The sequence below is a fragment of the Nomascus leucogenys genome, chromosome 25 (genome assembly GCF_006542625.1).
Source record: "Nomascus leucogenys isolate Asia chromosome 25, Asia_NLE_v1, whole genome shotgun sequence".
NCBI classification, from domain to species: Eukaryota; Metazoa; Chordata; class Mammalia; order Primates; family Hylobatidae; genus Nomascus; species Nomascus leucogenys.
Genome location: NC_044405.1, coordinates 27,887,970 through 27,906,465, shown reverse-complemented (window position 1 = coordinate 27,906,465; position 18,496 = coordinate 27,887,970). Strand labels below are relative to the sequence as shown.

The 18,496-nt window shown below is 47.6% G+C and overlaps 1 protein-coding gene across 2 annotated transcripts; it reads right to left on the bottom strand.

The window, feature by feature from the left end:
• Positions 1 to 276: 276 nt before the first annotated feature.
• NDUFV3 (NADH:ubiquinone oxidoreductase subunit V3) lies at positions 277 to 17,570 on the bottom strand. 2 transcript variants are annotated; one of them, XM_012501829.2, is made up of 4 exons: positions 17,435 to 17,562; positions 14,027 to 14,147; positions 5,662 to 6,756; positions 843 to 1,083 (listed from the first exon to the last, which is right to left on the bottom strand). In XM_012501829.2, the coding sequence occupies exons 1-4, from the start codon at positions 17,480 to 17,482 to the stop codon at positions 926 to 928; spliced, it is 1,422 nt and encodes a 473-aa protein (XP_012357283.1). In that variant the 5' UTR covers positions 17,483 to 17,562; the 3' UTR covers positions 843 to 925. The 2 variants fall into 2 exon arrangements, with proteins under 2 accessions (XP_003280719.1, XP_012357283.1); XM_003280671.4 differs by lacking the exon at positions 5,662 to 6,756 and having other exon boundaries at positions 277 to 1,083; positions 17,435 to 17,570.
• Between the last annotated feature and the right edge of the window lie 926 nt (positions 17,571 to 18,496).

Below are 18,496 nucleotides of genomic sequence, written 5' to 3'. Positions count from 1 at the left end.
TTGGAGGCCGAGGCAGGTAGATCATGAGGTCAGGAGTTTAAGACCAGCCTGGCTAAGATGATGAAACCCCACCTCTCCTAAAAATACAAAAAAATTTAGCCAGACATGATGGCGTGAGCCTGTAGTACCAGCTACTCAGGAGGCTGAGGCAGGAGAATTGCTTGAACCCAGGAGGCAGAGGTTGCAGCGAGTCGAGATTGTGCCACTGGACTCCAGCTTGGGCAACAGAGTGAGACTCCATCTCAAAAAAAATAAAAGTCACTATTACATTATTGATACTCAGCTGATAATCAGGTTAATGCTAAATTGACTAGGCTGAGCACAGTAGAATCACACCGCTCTAAAGCACTTAAAATTCTCTAATTATATGGATTTGCCCAGTGATCCGCAACCTTAAAGTTTAAGAAAAATTCCTTGCACATAGTAGATATTCCAAAATATATGTTGGATAATCAGCATTACTGTTGCTAATTCACCACTCACTGTAAAAAGTGTGAAAGTGGCCGGGCGCAGTGGCTCACGCCTGTAATCCCAGCACTTTGGGAGGCCGAGGTGGGCAGATCATCTGAGGTCAGGAGTTCGAGACCAGCCTGGCCAACATGGTGAAACCCTGTCTCTACTAAAAATACAAAAATTAGCTGGGCCTGGTGGTGAGTACCTGTAGTACCACCTACTCGGGAGGCTGAGGTGGGAGAATCACTTGAACCTGGGAGGTGGAAGTTGCGGAAGTTGCAGTGAGCCAAGAATGTGCCACTGCACTACAGCCTGGGTGACAGAGTGAGACCCTGTCTCAAAAAAAAAAAAAAAAAAAGTAAAAGTGAAACCAATTCTGCACAGTGGGCTTTGTGACTCTTGAGTGGATTTTATTTTTGCACTCCAGGATGCAGTGAAGACGGTGGAAGGTTCATCTTCACACCGAGGGCCCTCAGTGTCGAGGTGACTCCCGGCCTGAGGAGGGCTGAGGCATCCTGAATTTTGAGAGTTCGAGGTTTAGGTCTAAGAAGGTGTACATGGTGTAGTCATGATGCTGGAGGTTCTTGTAGGTAGTGTTGTCAAACGGCTCAGCAGGCGCTGGGGCCAGCTCTGTGGAGGAAACACAATGCCCATGAGACCAACACAAGGACAGCTCTTTATGAATGACTCGGCTCACACACAGGCGCTTATCTACCAAGCATTCTTCATCAACCCTATCTGTGAGGAACAAATTGTCTAATTAAAAAAGAAAAGCCTACAAAAGCTACAGTAAAGAAAAAGAAAGATATTACTTGGAAGTTTATTCTAAAACGTACGGCCTTACCAATTTAAGAAATGGAATAGTTATTACAATGTGTTTTTTCTTTTTTTTTTTTTTTTTTTGAGACGGAGTCTCGCTCTGTCGCCCAGGCTGGAGTGCAGTGGCGCGACCTCTGCTCACTGCAAGCTCCGCCTCCCAGGTTCACGCCATTCTCCTGCCTCAGCCTCCCGAGTAGCTGGGACTACAGGCGCCTGCCACCACGCCCGGCTAATTTTTTGTATTTTTAGTAGAGATGGGGTTTCACTGTGTTAGCCAGGATGGTCTCAATCTCCTGACCTTGTGATCCGCCCGTCTCGGCCTCCCAAAGTGCTGGGATTACAGGTGTGAGCCACGGCGCCCGGCCTAATGTGTTTTTTCTGAGATAGAGTCTCGCTCTGTTGCCCAGGCTGGAGTGCAATGGTGCGGTCTCAGCTCACTGCAACCTCCACCTCCCGGGTTCAACTGATTCTCCTGCCTCAGTCTCCCGAGTAGCTGGGATTACAGGTGTCTGCCACCACGCCTGGCTAATTTTTGTATTTTTAGTAGAGACAGGGTTTCACCATGTTGGCCAGGGTGGTTTCGATCTCCTGACCTCAAGTGATCTGCCCACCTCGACCTCCCAAAGTGCTGGGATTACAGGCATGAGACACTGTGCCAGGCCATACAACGTGTCTTAACATCTTAGTTTGTATACTTCTAGGCTTCTCAAAAGTTTGAAAATGACTAGAACAATTATGGCAGGACTTTCAAGTAACTTAGAGATGCATGATAAAATCTACCTCTATTAGAAATCTGGGCTGGGCATGGTGGCTCACGCCCATAATCCCAGCACTTTGGGAGGCCAAGGTGGGAGGATTGCTTGAGCTCAGGAGTTCTAGATCATTCTGGGCAAAATAATGAGACTCTGTCTCTACAAATAATAAAAAGTTAGCAGGGGCCAGGAGCAGTGGCTCACGCCTGTAATCCCAGCACTCTGAGAGGCTGAGGCGGGCAGATTGCTTGAGGCCAGGAGTTTAAGAGCAGCCTGGCCAACAAGGTGAAACCCCGTCTCCACTAAAGTTACAAAAGTTAGCAGGTGTGGTAGCATACTCCTGTAATCCCAGCTATGTTAGGAGGCTGAGGCACAAGAATTGCTTGAATCCAGGAGGCAGACAGTGCAATGACCTGAGATTGCATCACTGCACTCCAGCCTGGTGACAAAGTGAGACTCTCCGCCCAAAAAAAAAAAATTAGCAGGGTATGGTGGCAAACCTGTAGTCTCCAGCTACTCAGGAGGCTGAGGTGGGAGGATCGCTTGAGATTGGGAGGTGGAGGTTGCAGTGAGCTGAGATCACATCACTGCACTCCAGCCTGTGGGACAGAGCAAGACTGTCAAAAAAAAATTTTTTTTTGAAAAGCTTAAACTAAAGGAGCCTTCTGAATCTCTGATACAAGAAAATTAGATAAATTCTAATAACAACAACACAGCATTTAAACAGTTCGTAATTCTAAACTACAAGTAGGGGTTGAGGCAAAAGAAGTACTGGTCTCCTGCAGTAGGACACACAATATAACATAATGGCAAAATCAAAACCAGCATGGGAACACAGGCTGATGTTTGGGTTAAGATTTGTACTGACTCAATTTCTGGAAATCAGGTCATTAGGTCTGTCTTAACTTCCATTCATGCTCCACAAAAAAATAACCTAAATACATTTATTTTCTCACTATTTCAATTAATATCAAAAGCTCTGTTTTTCATTTTTAAGTTATGTTAAGCAAAAACGATGTCTTATTTAAAGAGCTGGCATCGTTCCAATCTCCACAAGCTGAGTATCTTTGGTGTGGTGTAGGGACACCTTCAAAGAAGAACGTATTATTTTAGTTACTATAGGGAGGGTGATAACTCACCAAGACGTGGGTTACAAAACTCTAATCTAAAACCACTCTACCTGGAAGGCCAATACTGGGGCACGGACTGCCTAGTGAGACCGTGGCCCCACACAGACACAGCTCTGCAAGGTGGGCTGCGTGCATGCGCACAGAAGATATTTAAGAAATAACACATCCATGAAATATTAGAACTTTCTCTTCAGAAAGGTTTGCAATCTGAAAACTCCCAATTCTGTTTTTATCCTGCGAGTTGTGTTATTCGTCTCTGTTTTAGAGCAGGAGGAGTGAAAGCAGCAGCATCAGGAAATGCAGTTCCTGAGGTCTGGGAAGTCTGGCAAGCACCGGCACTTGGCGTACTGATCAAAGAGCAGACGGAGAGGGGGGGAAACACATAGACCCTGTCGCATAACGAACCAAGAACAAGAAGGCATCACGTAAGGCACATAAGGCAAGGGGCGGCAGTACAGAGGATGGAGAGCAGACACAGGACGGAGCCGCGCTTGTTAGGGATCATGCATTTTAGAGAAGTCTTCAAGAAGAGCCATGGATTCTAAAATGGAAGCTTGCCTTTTCATGTTTGCCACGACCCACCTAAAGCACATTGCATCTTATCAAGTGTAGTGCTCAAGAAAATGGTAACATAGCTGGGCACAGTGGCTCATGCCTGAAATCCCAGCACTTTGGGAGGCAGAGGCAGGTGGATCACCTGAGGTCAGGACTTCGAAACCAGCCTGACCAACATGGCAAAACGCTGTCTCTACTAAAAATACAATAATTAGCCAGGTGTGGTGGCAGGCACCTGTAGTGGCACCTACTCAGGAAGCTAAGGCAGGAGAATTGTTTGCACCTGGGAGGTGGAGCTGGCAGTGAGCCGAGATCACGCCACTGTACTGCAGCCTGGGTGACAGAGTGAGACTCCATCTCCAAAAAAAAAAAAATGGTAACATAATAGGAATAAATGCTGTTGCCCTTTAAAAGCCTTCATACGCTAGGCACAGTGTCTCATGCCTGTAATCCCAGCACTTTGGGAGGCCGAGGCAAGTGGATCACCCAAGGTCAGGAGTTCGAGACCAGCCTGGCCAACATGGTAAAACCCCGTCTCTACTAAAAATACAAAAATTAGCCGGGGGTGGTACCACACACCTGTAATCCCAGCTACTCTGGAGGCTGAGGCTGGAGAATCACTTGAACCCAGGAGGCGGAGGTTACAGCGAGCCGAGATTGCGCCATTGTACTCCAGCCTGGGCAACAAGAGCAAAACCCATGTCAAAAAAAAAAAAAAAAAAACCCTTCATAAAATTTTTTCTAGAATAGTAAAGCAGCCCATATGTGTTTTCAGTTAACCGGAGAAGGAAATGCTGTCCAGGGGAAAGGAAGCGTATGCAGCGGCTGCCCTGTACAATACTTACTGCTTTAATTCCTGAACTGTGAATCTGCCCTGAGCACAGGATGCTAAAAGTAAGCATCTAGTTTACCCAAAGACTCTCACGCCAAGTGACTAGCTACTGCTCTTCACCTATGCAAATTAAACCGGAGGCTCCCCTTTTCACTTAGTGAGATGCCCCACAAGGTCATCAATGAACACTTGGACACCTTCAAAAGTCAGTGGTGACAATGTTAAGCTGCCAGTTTTCAAAAATTATACTGGTTAAGAAATAGTCAAGAGTGCCACGGACATACTCTTTCAGATGAAGGTTGGGGGCCGGGGGCGGTGGCTCCTGCCTGTAATCCCAGCACTTTGGGAGGCCGAGGCAGGCTGATCATGAGGTCAGGAGATCGAGACCGTCCTGGCCAACATGGTGAAACCCCGTCTCTACTAAAAATACAAAAATTAGCTGGGAGTGGTGGTGGGCGCCTGTAATCCCAGCTACTCAGGAGGCTGAGGCAGGAGAATGGCTTGAACCTGGGAGGCAGAGGCTGCAGTGAGCCAAGATCGCATCATTGCACTCCAGCCTGGTGACGGAGCAAGACTCTGTCTCAAAAAAAAAAAAAAAAAAAAAAAATGAAGGTTAAGCAAGGTGCGGTTGCTCACGCCTGTAATCCCAGCACTTTGGGAGGCCGAGGCGGGTGGATTGCCTGAGGTCAGGAGTTCGAGACCAGCCTGGCCAACATGGTGAAACCCCGTCTCTACTAAAAATACAAAAAAATTAGCCAGGTGTGGTGGCCTGCGTCTGTAATCTCAGCTACTGGGGAGGCTGAGGCAGGGGAATTGCTTGAGATGGAAGTTGTAGTGAGCAGAGATCACTCTAGCCTGGGCAACAGAGCAAGACTCCATCTCAAAAAAAAAAAAAACAAAAAAAAAAGAACGTTAAATATTTTAGGGATTCTGAATATAAGGGTGGATTGTCCACAATTAAGACATACTTTTCTGCTTCGCTGAGGCAGCGTTACAGGTCATATTTCTAGTACAGAATTTGATTAATTGTAACACTGCTCTACAAGCATATGTAAATTAGTTCTTTTGCCTCACTACCCTAAGGGACAGGGCGCACTTGGGAGCGCGAGTCAAGGTATACCCTGAGTGCCGCCTCGGTCGTCCCCTGGTGTGGCTGCGTCTTCCATGGCCTCGCCCTCGGCCTCAAGCTTCGGCGCTGCTGTCTTTTCATGGAAATCGTGGTTATTCTCAACAGGAACTGTCTCCAAATCGCTTGGTGGTATCTGATCTTCCACGATTGCCTCTCCAGCCTTCAGGTGCCCTTCTATTCCCTGCACCCCTGAGGTTTCCTTTCTGGGCAAGGGAGGGGCTGCCTTGCGCTGGGGCTCTGGCACGGATTTTTCCAGATGCCCCTCTGCTGCCCCAGGAGGACTGGCTTGCAGCTGCCCCTCTGCTCTGGCCTCTTCTGCCAGCACAGCAGGTGCTGGGCTGCCCTTCGGTGGCGCAGACGACCCTGATTTTGTGTGGACAGGTAAGGGTCCTTTAACTTCAAATGGCTTTTGGCTTTCTTTATCTATTTCATTTAATCTAAATGTTTTCTGCAATTGTTTTTCCATTAAACTTTGCTTCAAAAACTCTTCATCTACTTGAGATCTGGGGATTGTGGTTTTTGGTCTCGCATCTTCCCTGCCTTCTGATGGCTTAGCAGGGGGCCCTTTCTTCTTTGGCTGGTGGGGCTTCTCTGGATCAGTGATGTCCGCATGCGGCTTCTGCAGCAAGGTTTTCTCTTTTGCTGATACTGTAACTCGGGGGGCTCTGTTTTCAAAGGAACGAGAGGCCTCCGGTTTTCGAAGCCCCCCTCTGCCTTTGCTCACCACTCGAGGAGTGACCTCTGAAACGTCAGCCTCGTCATCAGATTCAGAATCAGAGGAGCTAGACGAGGATGAAGATGAAGGCGACGTCACTTTCCGACCCACCTGACGAGCTTCTGAATCAGAGCCCTGTTTTCTGAATGGAGACAGAACTTTCTGTGGAAACTCTACCAAAGTCTTTCTTGACAAAAATTTCGGAACCCCTTCATCTGTGAACAGCACGCTGCCACTGGGACTGGGACTAGCTACCTTCCCGCCCTTGTTCACAGCTGGCGGGTAAGAACTGGGTGAAGATAAGTTTTTAGACAATTCAGCTGCTGTCTGGGTGGCTAGGAGCTTGCCCCTCTCCTTTGGTTCCACTACATCTAGGAAATGGCATAAAGAGGAATATTATTTAACAAAACAACTTAAAACTCTGTCAAAATTACAGACATTTCATGACACATTACCTATTACTGATGGTATCTTCAATGCAATCATCCTAAGACGGGTCCCACAGAAACCCACCAAGCAACCAACTGAGATGGAAAATGTTCAGAAAATCATCTGCTTTGGTACTGAACATGTACAAACTTTTTTCCTTGACATTATTCCCTAAACAATACAACAACTATTTACATGGCATTTACATTGTATGAGGTATTATAAGTAATCTAGAGACGATTTAAAGTATACAGGAGGATGTACTTAGGTGATATGCAAATACTGCATCACTGTATATCAGCGACTTGAGCATCTGCACATTTTGGAATCCTGGTGGGAGGGGTGGCCTAGAACCAATTCCCTCAGATACTGAAGGATGACCGTATAATAAAACACAAAACTACCGACCTAAGACTAGCTGCGTAGGCCTATCTCACAGCCGAAGACGGGGACTTTCAGAGACTGTTTCTCTTCTCTCAGAGACCGTAACAAACTATGTAAAATAAAGGTTTACAAATACTGTACTAGTAATTAGTGAAAGCAGGAGTTCGCCTTGTTGCTTCCCTATCGCCTCTCAAAATAGAACGCAAATTTCCTGAATCTCTTTTCTGCTTAGTTGAAAAGTGAGGGCACGGCCTTCAAGTTTTTAGTGATCCCCCTATCAAAAGTCAAAAGGGTTAGGGTGTGAAACATGGATTAGCAACCTTAAAATACTTCCAAATCTTGTCAAAATATCACAAAACTAACTTTGGAAACAAGGCACATTCAGAAACAGAGGTGCATTTAAACATTACATTAAAGAATAAAGTTACTCAAATTTTATATGGTAATGGAAACTTCTATAGGTGTTTCACTATAAAAAGTTTTTTTTTTTATTTTTACCTATTTTATTTCTTTATTTATCTAATTTTTCTTTTGAAATGGAGTTTCACTCTTGTTGCCCAGGCTGGAGTGCAATGGCGCGATCTCAAGTCACCGCAACCTCTGCCTCCCGGGTTCAAGCAATTCTCCCGCCTCAGCCTCCCGAGTAGCTGGGATTACAGGCATGTGCCACCACACCCAGCTAATTTTGTATTTTTAGTAGAGACACGGTTTCTCCATGTTGGTCAGGCTGGTCTCAAACTCCCTACCTCAAGTGATCTGCCCGCCTTGGCCTCCCAAAGTGCTGGGATTACAGGCGTGAGCTACCGTGCCCGGCATTTTATTTTTAAATAAACACACGAGAATCAAGAATTTTCAGAAGGAAGACAGCACAGTGATTAAAATATAAATTGCACTGCCAGAATGCCTGGGTTCAAATCCAGACTTCTCCGCTGACACCTGTGTGGACACTGCATGACTCAGGCAGCTCAGTCCCTCCACACCTCACCTTCCTTGTCTATGACATGGGGATAACAGTAGCATCTACTCCCTGGGTTGTTGAGGACTGGGGAAGATGAGATATGGGAAAAGTGCTTAGAACAGTGCCTGGCACTGCTTGTTATAATTGGATACATAAAATTTCGTTTTCTTTTTTTTTTTTTGAGATGGAGTCTAGCTCAGTCACCCAGGCTGGAGTGCAGTGGTGCAAATCTCAGCTCAGTGAAACCTCCACCTCCTGGCCTCAAGTGATCTTCCTGCCTCAGCCTCCCGAGTAGCTGGTACTACAGTTGTGTGCCACCACGCCTGGGTAATTTCTTTTTGAGATGGAGTTTCACTCTTTTTGCCCAGGCTAGAGTGCAATGGCGTGATCTTGGCTCACTGCAACCTCCACCTCCTGGGTTCAAGCGATTCTCCTGCCTCAGCTTCCTGAGTAGCTGGGGTTACAGTCATGCACCACCACGCCCGGCTAATTTTTTTTGTATTTTTAGTAGATACAGGCTTTCACAATGTTGGTCAGGCTCGTCTCGTCCTGACCCCAGGTGATCCACCTGCCTCAGCCTCCCGAAGTGCTGGGATTACAGGCGTGAGCCACTGTGCCTATTTTTTTACTGAGCCATTATTTATACTGTGTGTAAATAGAAATTAAGTGAAATTTCTATTTCCAGATATTCCTCACTTTTAAAACTGAAACAAGGACTTCAAATGGATAATTAACTTTGGCTTCTGGACATACTCTTCAAAAAGCTACACAGAAATTACTCAGTCAACAATTTATTACTGTTGCAAAATTAGGCCTGGGTACTGGATTCAAGGAAAGCAGCAAGCTGGAGAGCCCGGCGGTTCCCCAAGGTGCACCTCCAAGAACATCCAGCCCCCGACATCTGTGCCGGCAGCCTTCCTCAGGGAGAATGCACGTGTTTGGGAAAGCTGGACACCTCTGATGAAATAAGGCACAGCATGTCCCACCGCCCCAGAGTCTTGTCCTGTGGCAGACACTCTGACTAGAGATGTGATTCCAAGGATGAGAGCTTTGGGTACCTTCACTTGCATGCCGGAAACTTCTGTTAGAGCTTCCAAAGCCACTTCTGGCTGAGAAAGGTTTGATCTGGCAATGTGCCATGGAGGGTGAGAAGTTCCTCTGTGTCTTACACTTACCAACTACCAACACTTCAGGGGAAAATATGGGCCTGCACGTGTCCACTTACAAGCATTATTTATTTTTCTTTGTACAGGGATTTTTTGTTTGTTTGTTTGTTTTGAGATGGAGTCTCGCTGCAACGCCCAGGAAGCAGTGCAATGGCACAGTCTCAGCTCATTGCAAGCTCTGTGTCCTGGGTTCAAGCGATTCTCCTGCCTCAGCCTCCTGAGCGGCTGGGATTACAGGCGCCCGCCACCATGCCCAGCTAATTTTTGTATTTTTAGTAGAGATGGGGGTTTCACCATATTGGCCAGGCTGTTCTCGAACTCCTGACCTCAAGTGATCAGCCCGCCTTGGCCTCCCAAAGTGCTGGGATTACAGGCGTGAGCCACCACACCTGGACTCAGTATTTATTTTTGTTGAGACAAGGTCTCACTCTATCACCCACGATGGATGATGCAATCATAATTCACTGCAACCTCGACCTCCTGGGCTCAAATGATCCTCTCACCTCAGCCTCCTGAGTAACTAGGACCACAGGTGCACACTACCATACCCTGCTACTTTTTAAAGTTTTTTCTAGAGATGGGTTTTCACTATGTTGCTCAGGCTTGTCTCAAACTGCTGAACTCAACTGATCCTCCCGCCTCAGCTTCCCAAAGTTCTGGGATTATAGGCGTGAACCCCCATGCCCACAGCCTGTACAGGAATTCTTTTAAAAATTATGAGATACATGGCTGGGCACGGTGATTCACGCCTGCAATCCCAGCAACTTTGGGAGGTCGAGGCAGGAGGATCATCTGAGGTTGGGAGTTCAAAACCAGCCTGGCCAACATGCAGAAACCCTGTCTCTACTAAAAAATACAAAAAATTGGCCGGGTGCGGTGGCTCACGCCTGTAATCCCAGCACTTTGGGAGGCCAAGGCAGGTGGATCACGAGGTCAAGAGATGAAGACCAACCTGGCTAACATAGTGAAACCCTGTCTCTACTAAAAATAGAAAAATTTGCTGGGTATGGTGGCGGGCACTTGTAGTCCCAGCTATTTGGGAGGATGGGGCAGGAGAATGGCTTGAACCTGGGAGGCGGAGGTTGCAGTGAGCCGAGATCGTGCCACTGCACTCTAGCCTGGGGACAGAGTGAGACTTTATCGCAAAAAAAAAAAAAAAATTAGCCAGGCGTGGTGGCGCATGCCTGTAATCCCAGCTACTTGGGAGGCTGAGGCAGAAGAATTGCTTGAATCAGGGAGGCAGAGGTTGTGGTGAGCCGAGATCGCGCCACTGCACTCCAGCCTGGGCAAAAAGAGCAAAACTCCGTCTCAAAAAAAAAAAAAAAAAAAAAAAATTACGAGATACAACTGTTCTGTGTATTGATGAGCTTAGTTCTGAACACTGTCCTCCCACCTGAGAGCTCTCTGCAGGGTGCACAGTAGCTACGTGTATCCCACTGCAGCCAGTCTCACAACCACCCAGCGAGGCTGGCATGCTCATCCTGCTTAAGCACAAAGGAACTGAGGCTCAGAGGCCTGCAGGGCCCGTCAAGGCCAGAGGCAGGAGCTCCATGAGAGCCCAGGGCCCACTCCCAGGTCAGTGTTCCCCTCCCCAAACCACACCCCAGATGGCCACAGAATGAAGCACTCCGTTTCCACTCACACACAGACACATGTATCTAAAAAGGGGGCTCTTTGGCTCTGCTATGATATTTTAAAATCCATTTAATCCAAATTCATAAGTCTATGATGTAGGATTGCAGACACAGACTAAAATTCACCAAAGGAGAGGATAATGTTAGTAATGAAATTCAAGGAATTGTTCATCAGTAAACATTTAGAGAATGTCAAAAACATGCCAGGTAGGCTGGACACAGTGGCTCATGCCTGTAATCCCAATACTATGGGAGTTTGAGGCAGGGAGATTGCTTGAGCCCAGGAATTCAAAACCAGTCTAGGCAATATAGTGAGACTTCGTCTCTATGGAAAATTAAAATGTTAGCCAGGGTGTGATGGTGTGCACCTGTAGTCCTGGCTACTCCAGAGGCTGAGGTGGGAGGATCACTTGAGCTTGGAAGGTCGAGGCTGCAGTGAGCTATGATTGTGCCACTGTACTCCAGCCTGGGTGACAGAGCAAGACTCTATTTCAAAAAATAAACAACAACATCAACAAAACATGCCAGGGATATTCCAGGCGTGGTGGTATGTGCCTGTAGTCTCAGCTACTCAGGAGGCTGAGGTGGGAGGATTGCTTGAGCTCAGGAGTTTGAGGCTGTAGTGAGCTATGATTGTGCCGCTGCACTCCAGCTGGGAGAGACAGCCAGAGCCCCTCTCTTAAAACAAATAACATAAAAGGAAGAAGAGAAAAAAACAATGATTGAAAAACGAGGCAAGACTCATAGCACAAAACTAAATAACATTCCCGTGGAATCCAAGCCTCAAGTTGACACACTGTGAGAGGCAGTCAGGGGCTGGCACTCTCTTTGTATAAATACAAATATTTAAAAACTTACCAGTGTTCTGTGCACAGACCAAGGAGGAAGAAAACAAAAGAATCTAAATACTTTCAAACATTCAAACTGAGAAAATAGTATATTGATGAAAATAAGACCAAACTCAATTATCATTCTATAACCCCATATAATGATTAAAGATTTAGGGCCAGGCACGGTGGCTCATGCCTGTAATCCCAGCACTCTGGGAGGCCAAGGCGGGCGGATCACAAGGTCAGGAGATCGAGACCATCCTGGCTAACATGGTGAAACCCCGTCTCTACTAAAAATGTAAAAAATTAGCCAGGCATGGTGGTGGTGGGTGCCTGTAGTCCCAGCTACTCAGGAGGCTAAGGTAGGAGAATGGCATGAACCCAGGAGGCGGAGGTTGTAGTGAGCCGAGATTGCGCCACTGCACTCTAGCCTGGGCAACAGAACGGGACTCCATCTCAAAAAAAAAAAAAAAAGAAGAATTAAAGATTTCGGCCGGGCGCAGTGGCTCATGCCTGTAATCCCAACACTTTGGGAGGCCGAGGCGGGTGGATAATGAGGTCAGGAGATTGAGACCATCCTGGCTAACATGGTGAAACCCTATCTCTACTAAAAATACAAAAAATTAGCCTGACGTGGTGGCACATGCCTGTAGTCCCAGCTACTCGGGAGGCTGAGGCAGAAGAATCGCTTCAACCCAGGAGGCGGAGGTTGCAGTGAGCTGAGACCATGCCACTGCACTCCAGCCTGGGCAACAGAGTGAGACTCCGTCTCAAAAAAAAAAAAGAATTAAAGATTTAGAAACAGTTTGTGCTGCATGGTTTTTGTTTGTTTGTTTTCTTTTTTTGAGACAGAGTCTCACTTTGTCGCCCAGGCTGGAATGCAGTGGTATGATCTCAGCTCACTCCTCCTCTGGGGTACAAGCAATTCTCCTGCCTCAGCCTCCTGAGTAGATGGGATTACAGGCCCGCACCACCACACCCCAGCTAATTTTTATATTTTAAGTAGAGACAGGCTTTTGCCATGTTGGCCAGGCTGGTCTCGAACTCGTGAGCTCAGGTGATCTGCCCGCCTCGGGCCTCCCAAAGTGCTGGGATTACAGACATGAGCCACTGTGCCTGGCCTGCACACATGTTCTTTCAAGAGTAAACTAGGGTCATAACAATTAAGGCTAACTGCAATGGACTTGGACCATAATCAATCATCAATAATGAGCAGTGAGTAGAAAATAAAATTATTCCCGGAAGAGAAGCATTTAAAATACACTGTTGCATTCCTTATTCTCCTTCAGTGAGTATATGCTGCACTGGTATTCAGGGAGGGGGAAAAAAAAAGGTACAAAAACTGGTGATAAAAGTCAAAATGGCCGGGCGCAGTGGCTCACGCCTGTAATCCCGGCACTTTGGGAGGCAGAGGCGGGCGGATCATGAGGTCAGGAGATCGAGACCATCCTGGCTAACACAGTGAAACCCCGCCTCTATTAAAAATACAAAAAATTAGCTGGGCGTGGTGGCCGGCGCCTGTAGTCCCAGCTACTCGGAAGGCTGAGGCAGGAGAATGGCGTGAACCTGGAAGGTGGAGCTTGCAGTGAGCCGAGATTGTGCCACTGCACTCCAGCCTGCACTCTAGCCTGCACTCCAGCCAGAGCGAGACTCTGTCTCAAAAAAAAAAAAAAAAAAAAAAAAAAGTCAAAATTACTGTGTACGGAGCTGGCAACATCATGCATCAGCAATGTGAGTCACAGTGGAAAAAATCGTGCCTGCTGTTAGCTCCGTCTCCACAGTCATAAAACAATGATGTAGTCCTGGACTGGGATTAAGCAAAGCCTGGAAAACCACAGATGGGTCTCAAAGAGACTGAAACAAAACAAAACAAAACAAAAAAACTCAGCATCAGAGGATGAAAAGTAAGGTGGTTTTCTGGCAACCTCATTGTGCCAGGGCCATCTAAATGCCACAGAACTTTTACCCAAGGCATCACTCACTTCAGGTTGGGCTTTGGCATTTAGAAAATATGGGAAAAACCATTTCAGGGCTAAATATTGAGTCAAAGACTATGACATTACTGAAATGTTTGGTCTAAAATCTGTTACAGATCTTCTGTCTCATATAATCCGGACACTGCTGAAAAGGAAGAAGCATAAATTATGTAGCTAGTAAAACTCATAGTCGTGCTTTGAAGGCTGACTAATCCATTTTCTTTTTGCATTCTCTTTCCCTTATGACTACCATCAAAATCTTACTTTTTGGTGGACTTTGCTTCTTGGGATTCTGTGGCTGACCCTTTTCACTCTTCCCTGATTCCGCAGACAAAGAAACCGTAGAAGCAAGTCCTCGAAACACCTGGGCTTCCTGGAGCATAGTCTGACAAAAGAATTAATGAATATGGATGTTTAGAGTAATGCCATTATAATAGCTAGTACTACGTGTGAATATATATATATATATATATTTCTTTGTATGAATATATATATATTTCTATTTATATATATATTTCTATGTATGAATATATATATATATTTCTATGTATGAATATATATATATATATATATATATATATATATATATATATATATTTCTTTTTTGAGTCAGGGGTCTCCCTCAGTCGCCCAGGCTGGAGTGCAGTGGCACAATCATGGCTCACTGCAGCCTCCAACTCCTGGGTCCAAGCGATTCTCTGACATAGCTAGGACTACAGGCACGTACCACCATACCTGGCTAATATTTTTTATAGAGATGAGATCTGGCTATGTTGCCCAGGTTGGTCTCAAACTCCTGGCTTCCTCAAACTCCTGGCCTCAAGTGATCCTGAAGCCCTGGCCTCCCGAAGTGCTGGGATTGGCCAGGTGTGGTGGCTCACGCTTATAATCCCAGCACTTTGGGAGGCTGAGGTGGGCGGATCACTTGAGGTCAGGAGTTCTGAGACCAGCCTGGCCAACCCCGTCTCTACTAAAAATACGAAAAAAAGGCCGGGCGCGGTGGCTCATGCCTGTAATCCCAGCACTTTGGGAGGCCGAGGCGGGCAGATCACGAGGTCAGGAGATCGAGACTATCCTGGCTAACACGGTGAAACCCTGTCTCTACTAAAAATACAAAAAATTAGCCGGGCATGGTGGTGGGTGCCTGTAGTCCCAGCTACTTGGGAGGCTGAGGCAGGAGAATGGCGTGAACCCAGGAGGTGAAGCTTGCAGTGAGCCAAGATCGTGCTACTGCACTCCAGCCTGGGCGACAGAGCGAGACTCTGTCTCAAAAAAAAAAAAAAAAAAAAAATTTAGCCAGGCATGGTGGTGCACGCTTGTAGTTCCAGGTACTCCAGAGGCTGAGGCAGGAGAATTGCTTAGACTCAGGAGGTGGAGGTTGCAGTGAGCTGAGATCGCGCCACTGCACTCCAGCCTGGGCAACAGAGCGAGACTGTGTCAGAAAAAAGAAAAAAACAACCAAAGTGCTGGGATTGTATGCATGTAGGTACTGTGCATATGAATATTATATATTACCACTACATATAAGTGCAAAACATTCACATGGTATACTCCTAATGGTTATTATGGTTTTCATAATGTATGTATATTACAGACATTTTGTAAAATACAAAAAGTCTGCAAGAAGAAAACACAAGAGTTCAAGGACAATCACTATCAATATTTGGTTTAATAAAACTCTAACCAGACGTTCTCCAGTGCATTTATTTTGTACTCTCCAATTATTTACTAACCTACAAAATACCATGTTTCTTTTTTTTCTTGGAGACAGGGTCTCACTCTGACCCCCAGGCTGGAGTGCAGTGGCTCAATCTCGGCTCACTACAACCCCTGCCTCCTGGGTTCAAGCGATTCTCCTGCCTCAGCCACCCAAGTAGCTGGGATTACAGGCATGCACCACCATGCCTGGCCAAGTTTTTGTATTTAGTAGAGACGGGGTTTCACCATGTTGATCAGGTTGGTCTCGAACTCCTGGCCTCAGGTGATCCACCCACATCAGCTTCTCAAAGTACTGGGATTACAGGTGTGAGTTACTGCACCTGGCTCTTTCTGTATTTTTAGTAGAGACGGGGTTTCACCACGTTGGTCAGGCTGGTCTTGAACGCCTGACCTCAAATGATCTGCCTGTCTTGGCCTCCCAAAGTGCTGGGATTACAGGCGTGAGCCACCCACCAAGCCCTATATTTCTTTCTGTAAAATGTTTTCTTATCCTTAGAAAATAGAGTAGAAGAAATACTATCTGGCCATTAAAATGATGTAGGTATATAAAAACTGCTTCAAAAGTGTCTACAATATAAATGTTATATTTTATATTATGCCAACTCACTCAGCATATACTCACTAAGGCCTATTAAGTGCTAGACAGTACAATGTTCTAGATGCTGGATACAGAACAGAGGTGCCTGTATGTGCACATATAAACATGAAAACGTTTATGTTCATGATTGTAAGCATGAGTACATGTGCTTATGTGAACATATAAAAGCTGATAAAAATCTTTAGGAACTAGATGCTTGAAGGAGTAATGGTGGACTGTCAATGAATTTCCCTATCTGTACTTTTAAATTATTCTGCAGGCTGAGGCACAAGAGTCACTTAATCCCAGGGGGCGGAAGTTGCAGGGAGTTGAGATGGTGCCATTGAACTCCAGCCTGTGCCTGGGGGACAGAATGAGGCTCTGTCTCAAAAAAAAAATATATATATATATATACACACACACACACACACACACACACACACACACAGAGACACACACACACATATATTCTGCAGGGAATAGTTACTGCTTTTGTAATAACAGCCATTTTTAAATTTGTAAGACAGTGAAGTGGCCTTAGCCTTATTTTATTTATTTATTCTGTCCCCCAGGCTGGAGTGCAGTGGTATGATTTCGGCTCACTGCAACCTCCGCGTCCCGGGTTCATGGGATCCTCCCACCTCGGCCTCCCGAGTAGCTGGGATTACAGGAATGCACCACCACACCAGACTAATTTTTTGTATTTTTTTAGAGACGGAGTTTCGACATGTTGGCCAGGCTGGTCTCGAACTCCTGAACTCAAGCGATCCGCCTGGCTTGGCCTTCCAAAGTACTGGGATTACAGGCAAAATCCCAAAGTGCCCGCGCCCCGCCTTGGCCTTAGCTTCTTATTTGCAGAAAAGAAAGCCCTTCTTCCCCTTTTCACAGGTCAGGTCATGTCAGCTGGCTTCTCAACGGCTGTCAGTAAGTTACCAGGTTAACCAGGTCCCTGAAAGTTTCCTCATTTTCTCTCTTGGCTAAATGGAGAAGTCACTGTCCTTCATAGAAGCCGTGCGGGAGGCCGCACAGCGGCTGACCCCAGAGGCGCGGCAGCATCCCTGGGACCGTCCACCCGTCTGCCGCCCAGGCATGCAGCCCTCGGGAGCGGCCGTCGACACGGGGCACGCCAGCTTTGGCCTGGGCCTCGGGCAGCGGCGGCGGCGGACCGGCTTGGGGGAACCGCGGGAGGCTCGCCGGCCACACCCGGCCTGGCCCCGTGGCCGTCAGTCCTGGCCCCAGCGAGCGGGGTCAGCGGCCCAACCAGGACGGCTAGAGGTCGCGGACAGGCCCAGGCCTGACCAGCCCCGCGCCCCCTCGCCCCATCCCCTACGTAGGCTCCGGGCCGCGCAGCCAGCCCAGGCTGCCTCCTCCTTTACCTTCAGCGCCCCGGCTCGTCCTTGCCGCAGCAAACACGGGGCAGCCATGGCGGTGACAGCTGGCGCACTAGGCAGGGCCGCCGTAGCTGCGCGCGCAGCCGCGCCTGAACACCCGCCCCTTGGGCCGAGTGCGCCAATTACAGGCCAGCTGGGGGCGGAGCAGAGGCCGTGGGCCTGCGCGCGCTTCCCCAGTAGGGCTAAATGCCTCCCTTGGGGCCACGCCCCGGATCAGGACCACCAATCACAGGCAACAGCGTGAAGGGCCTGTCCCAGGCTGGTGCCGATCCCTGTGCCCTGCGGGCGCCTGGGCGCTGGGGGGGGGGGGGCGCGGCGGCGACCTTCGGGGGCTGCTGGGCACCCCTCTCAGGCGTCTGCCCTGGGCCGGCCTGAATGTCCACCCGAACGCTTCGCACTTCTTTGCCCTTGTCCTCGCAGCCTTAAATCTGCGACCTTCCCTAGGGGCACAGTCTAGTCCTACTTGATTGATAGTTCTGTGTTTTGAGAGGTTTTAAAGCTCTTCAGCTCGCGACTTCGGCGCCCGCACCACGCGCCCAGCTCCCTCACCCTCTGTCGGCAACGCGGCCACCACTGCTCACTGCCCCTCCTGCACGGCCCCTGCCAACGCTAATACCAGAGTTAGGCCGATTGAAAATGGAAGCTTTGTTTCACCTAAATGTTAATGACTTTCACAGCAGAGTTCGGCCCCAACGTTAGTCGTAATTGTGGAGTCGGTGTAATTAGTTATTAGCTTCTTTCTCTGCCTCTTGAGTTCTCTGCCTTCCCCTGCATGCCCAGAGCCCCATTCGCATTTCATCGGAGATGGACGTGCCCACACCTTCAGCTTCCACAGGAGAAGAGGCCCTGCCACAGTCATTTAAGTGGATTGTGTAGGGATTCCTGACTCACAGCTAGCGATTCATTGAGGCGGCAACATAAACTGGCGGAATGAGGTGCCCTCAGGCCCTTATCAAAGAGGAGTCTGGAATCAAGTAAATGCAAGGGCACCTGCCACCCTCCACCCTGGGAGGCAAAGAGAATAACCTTAGATCTTAGGATAATCAT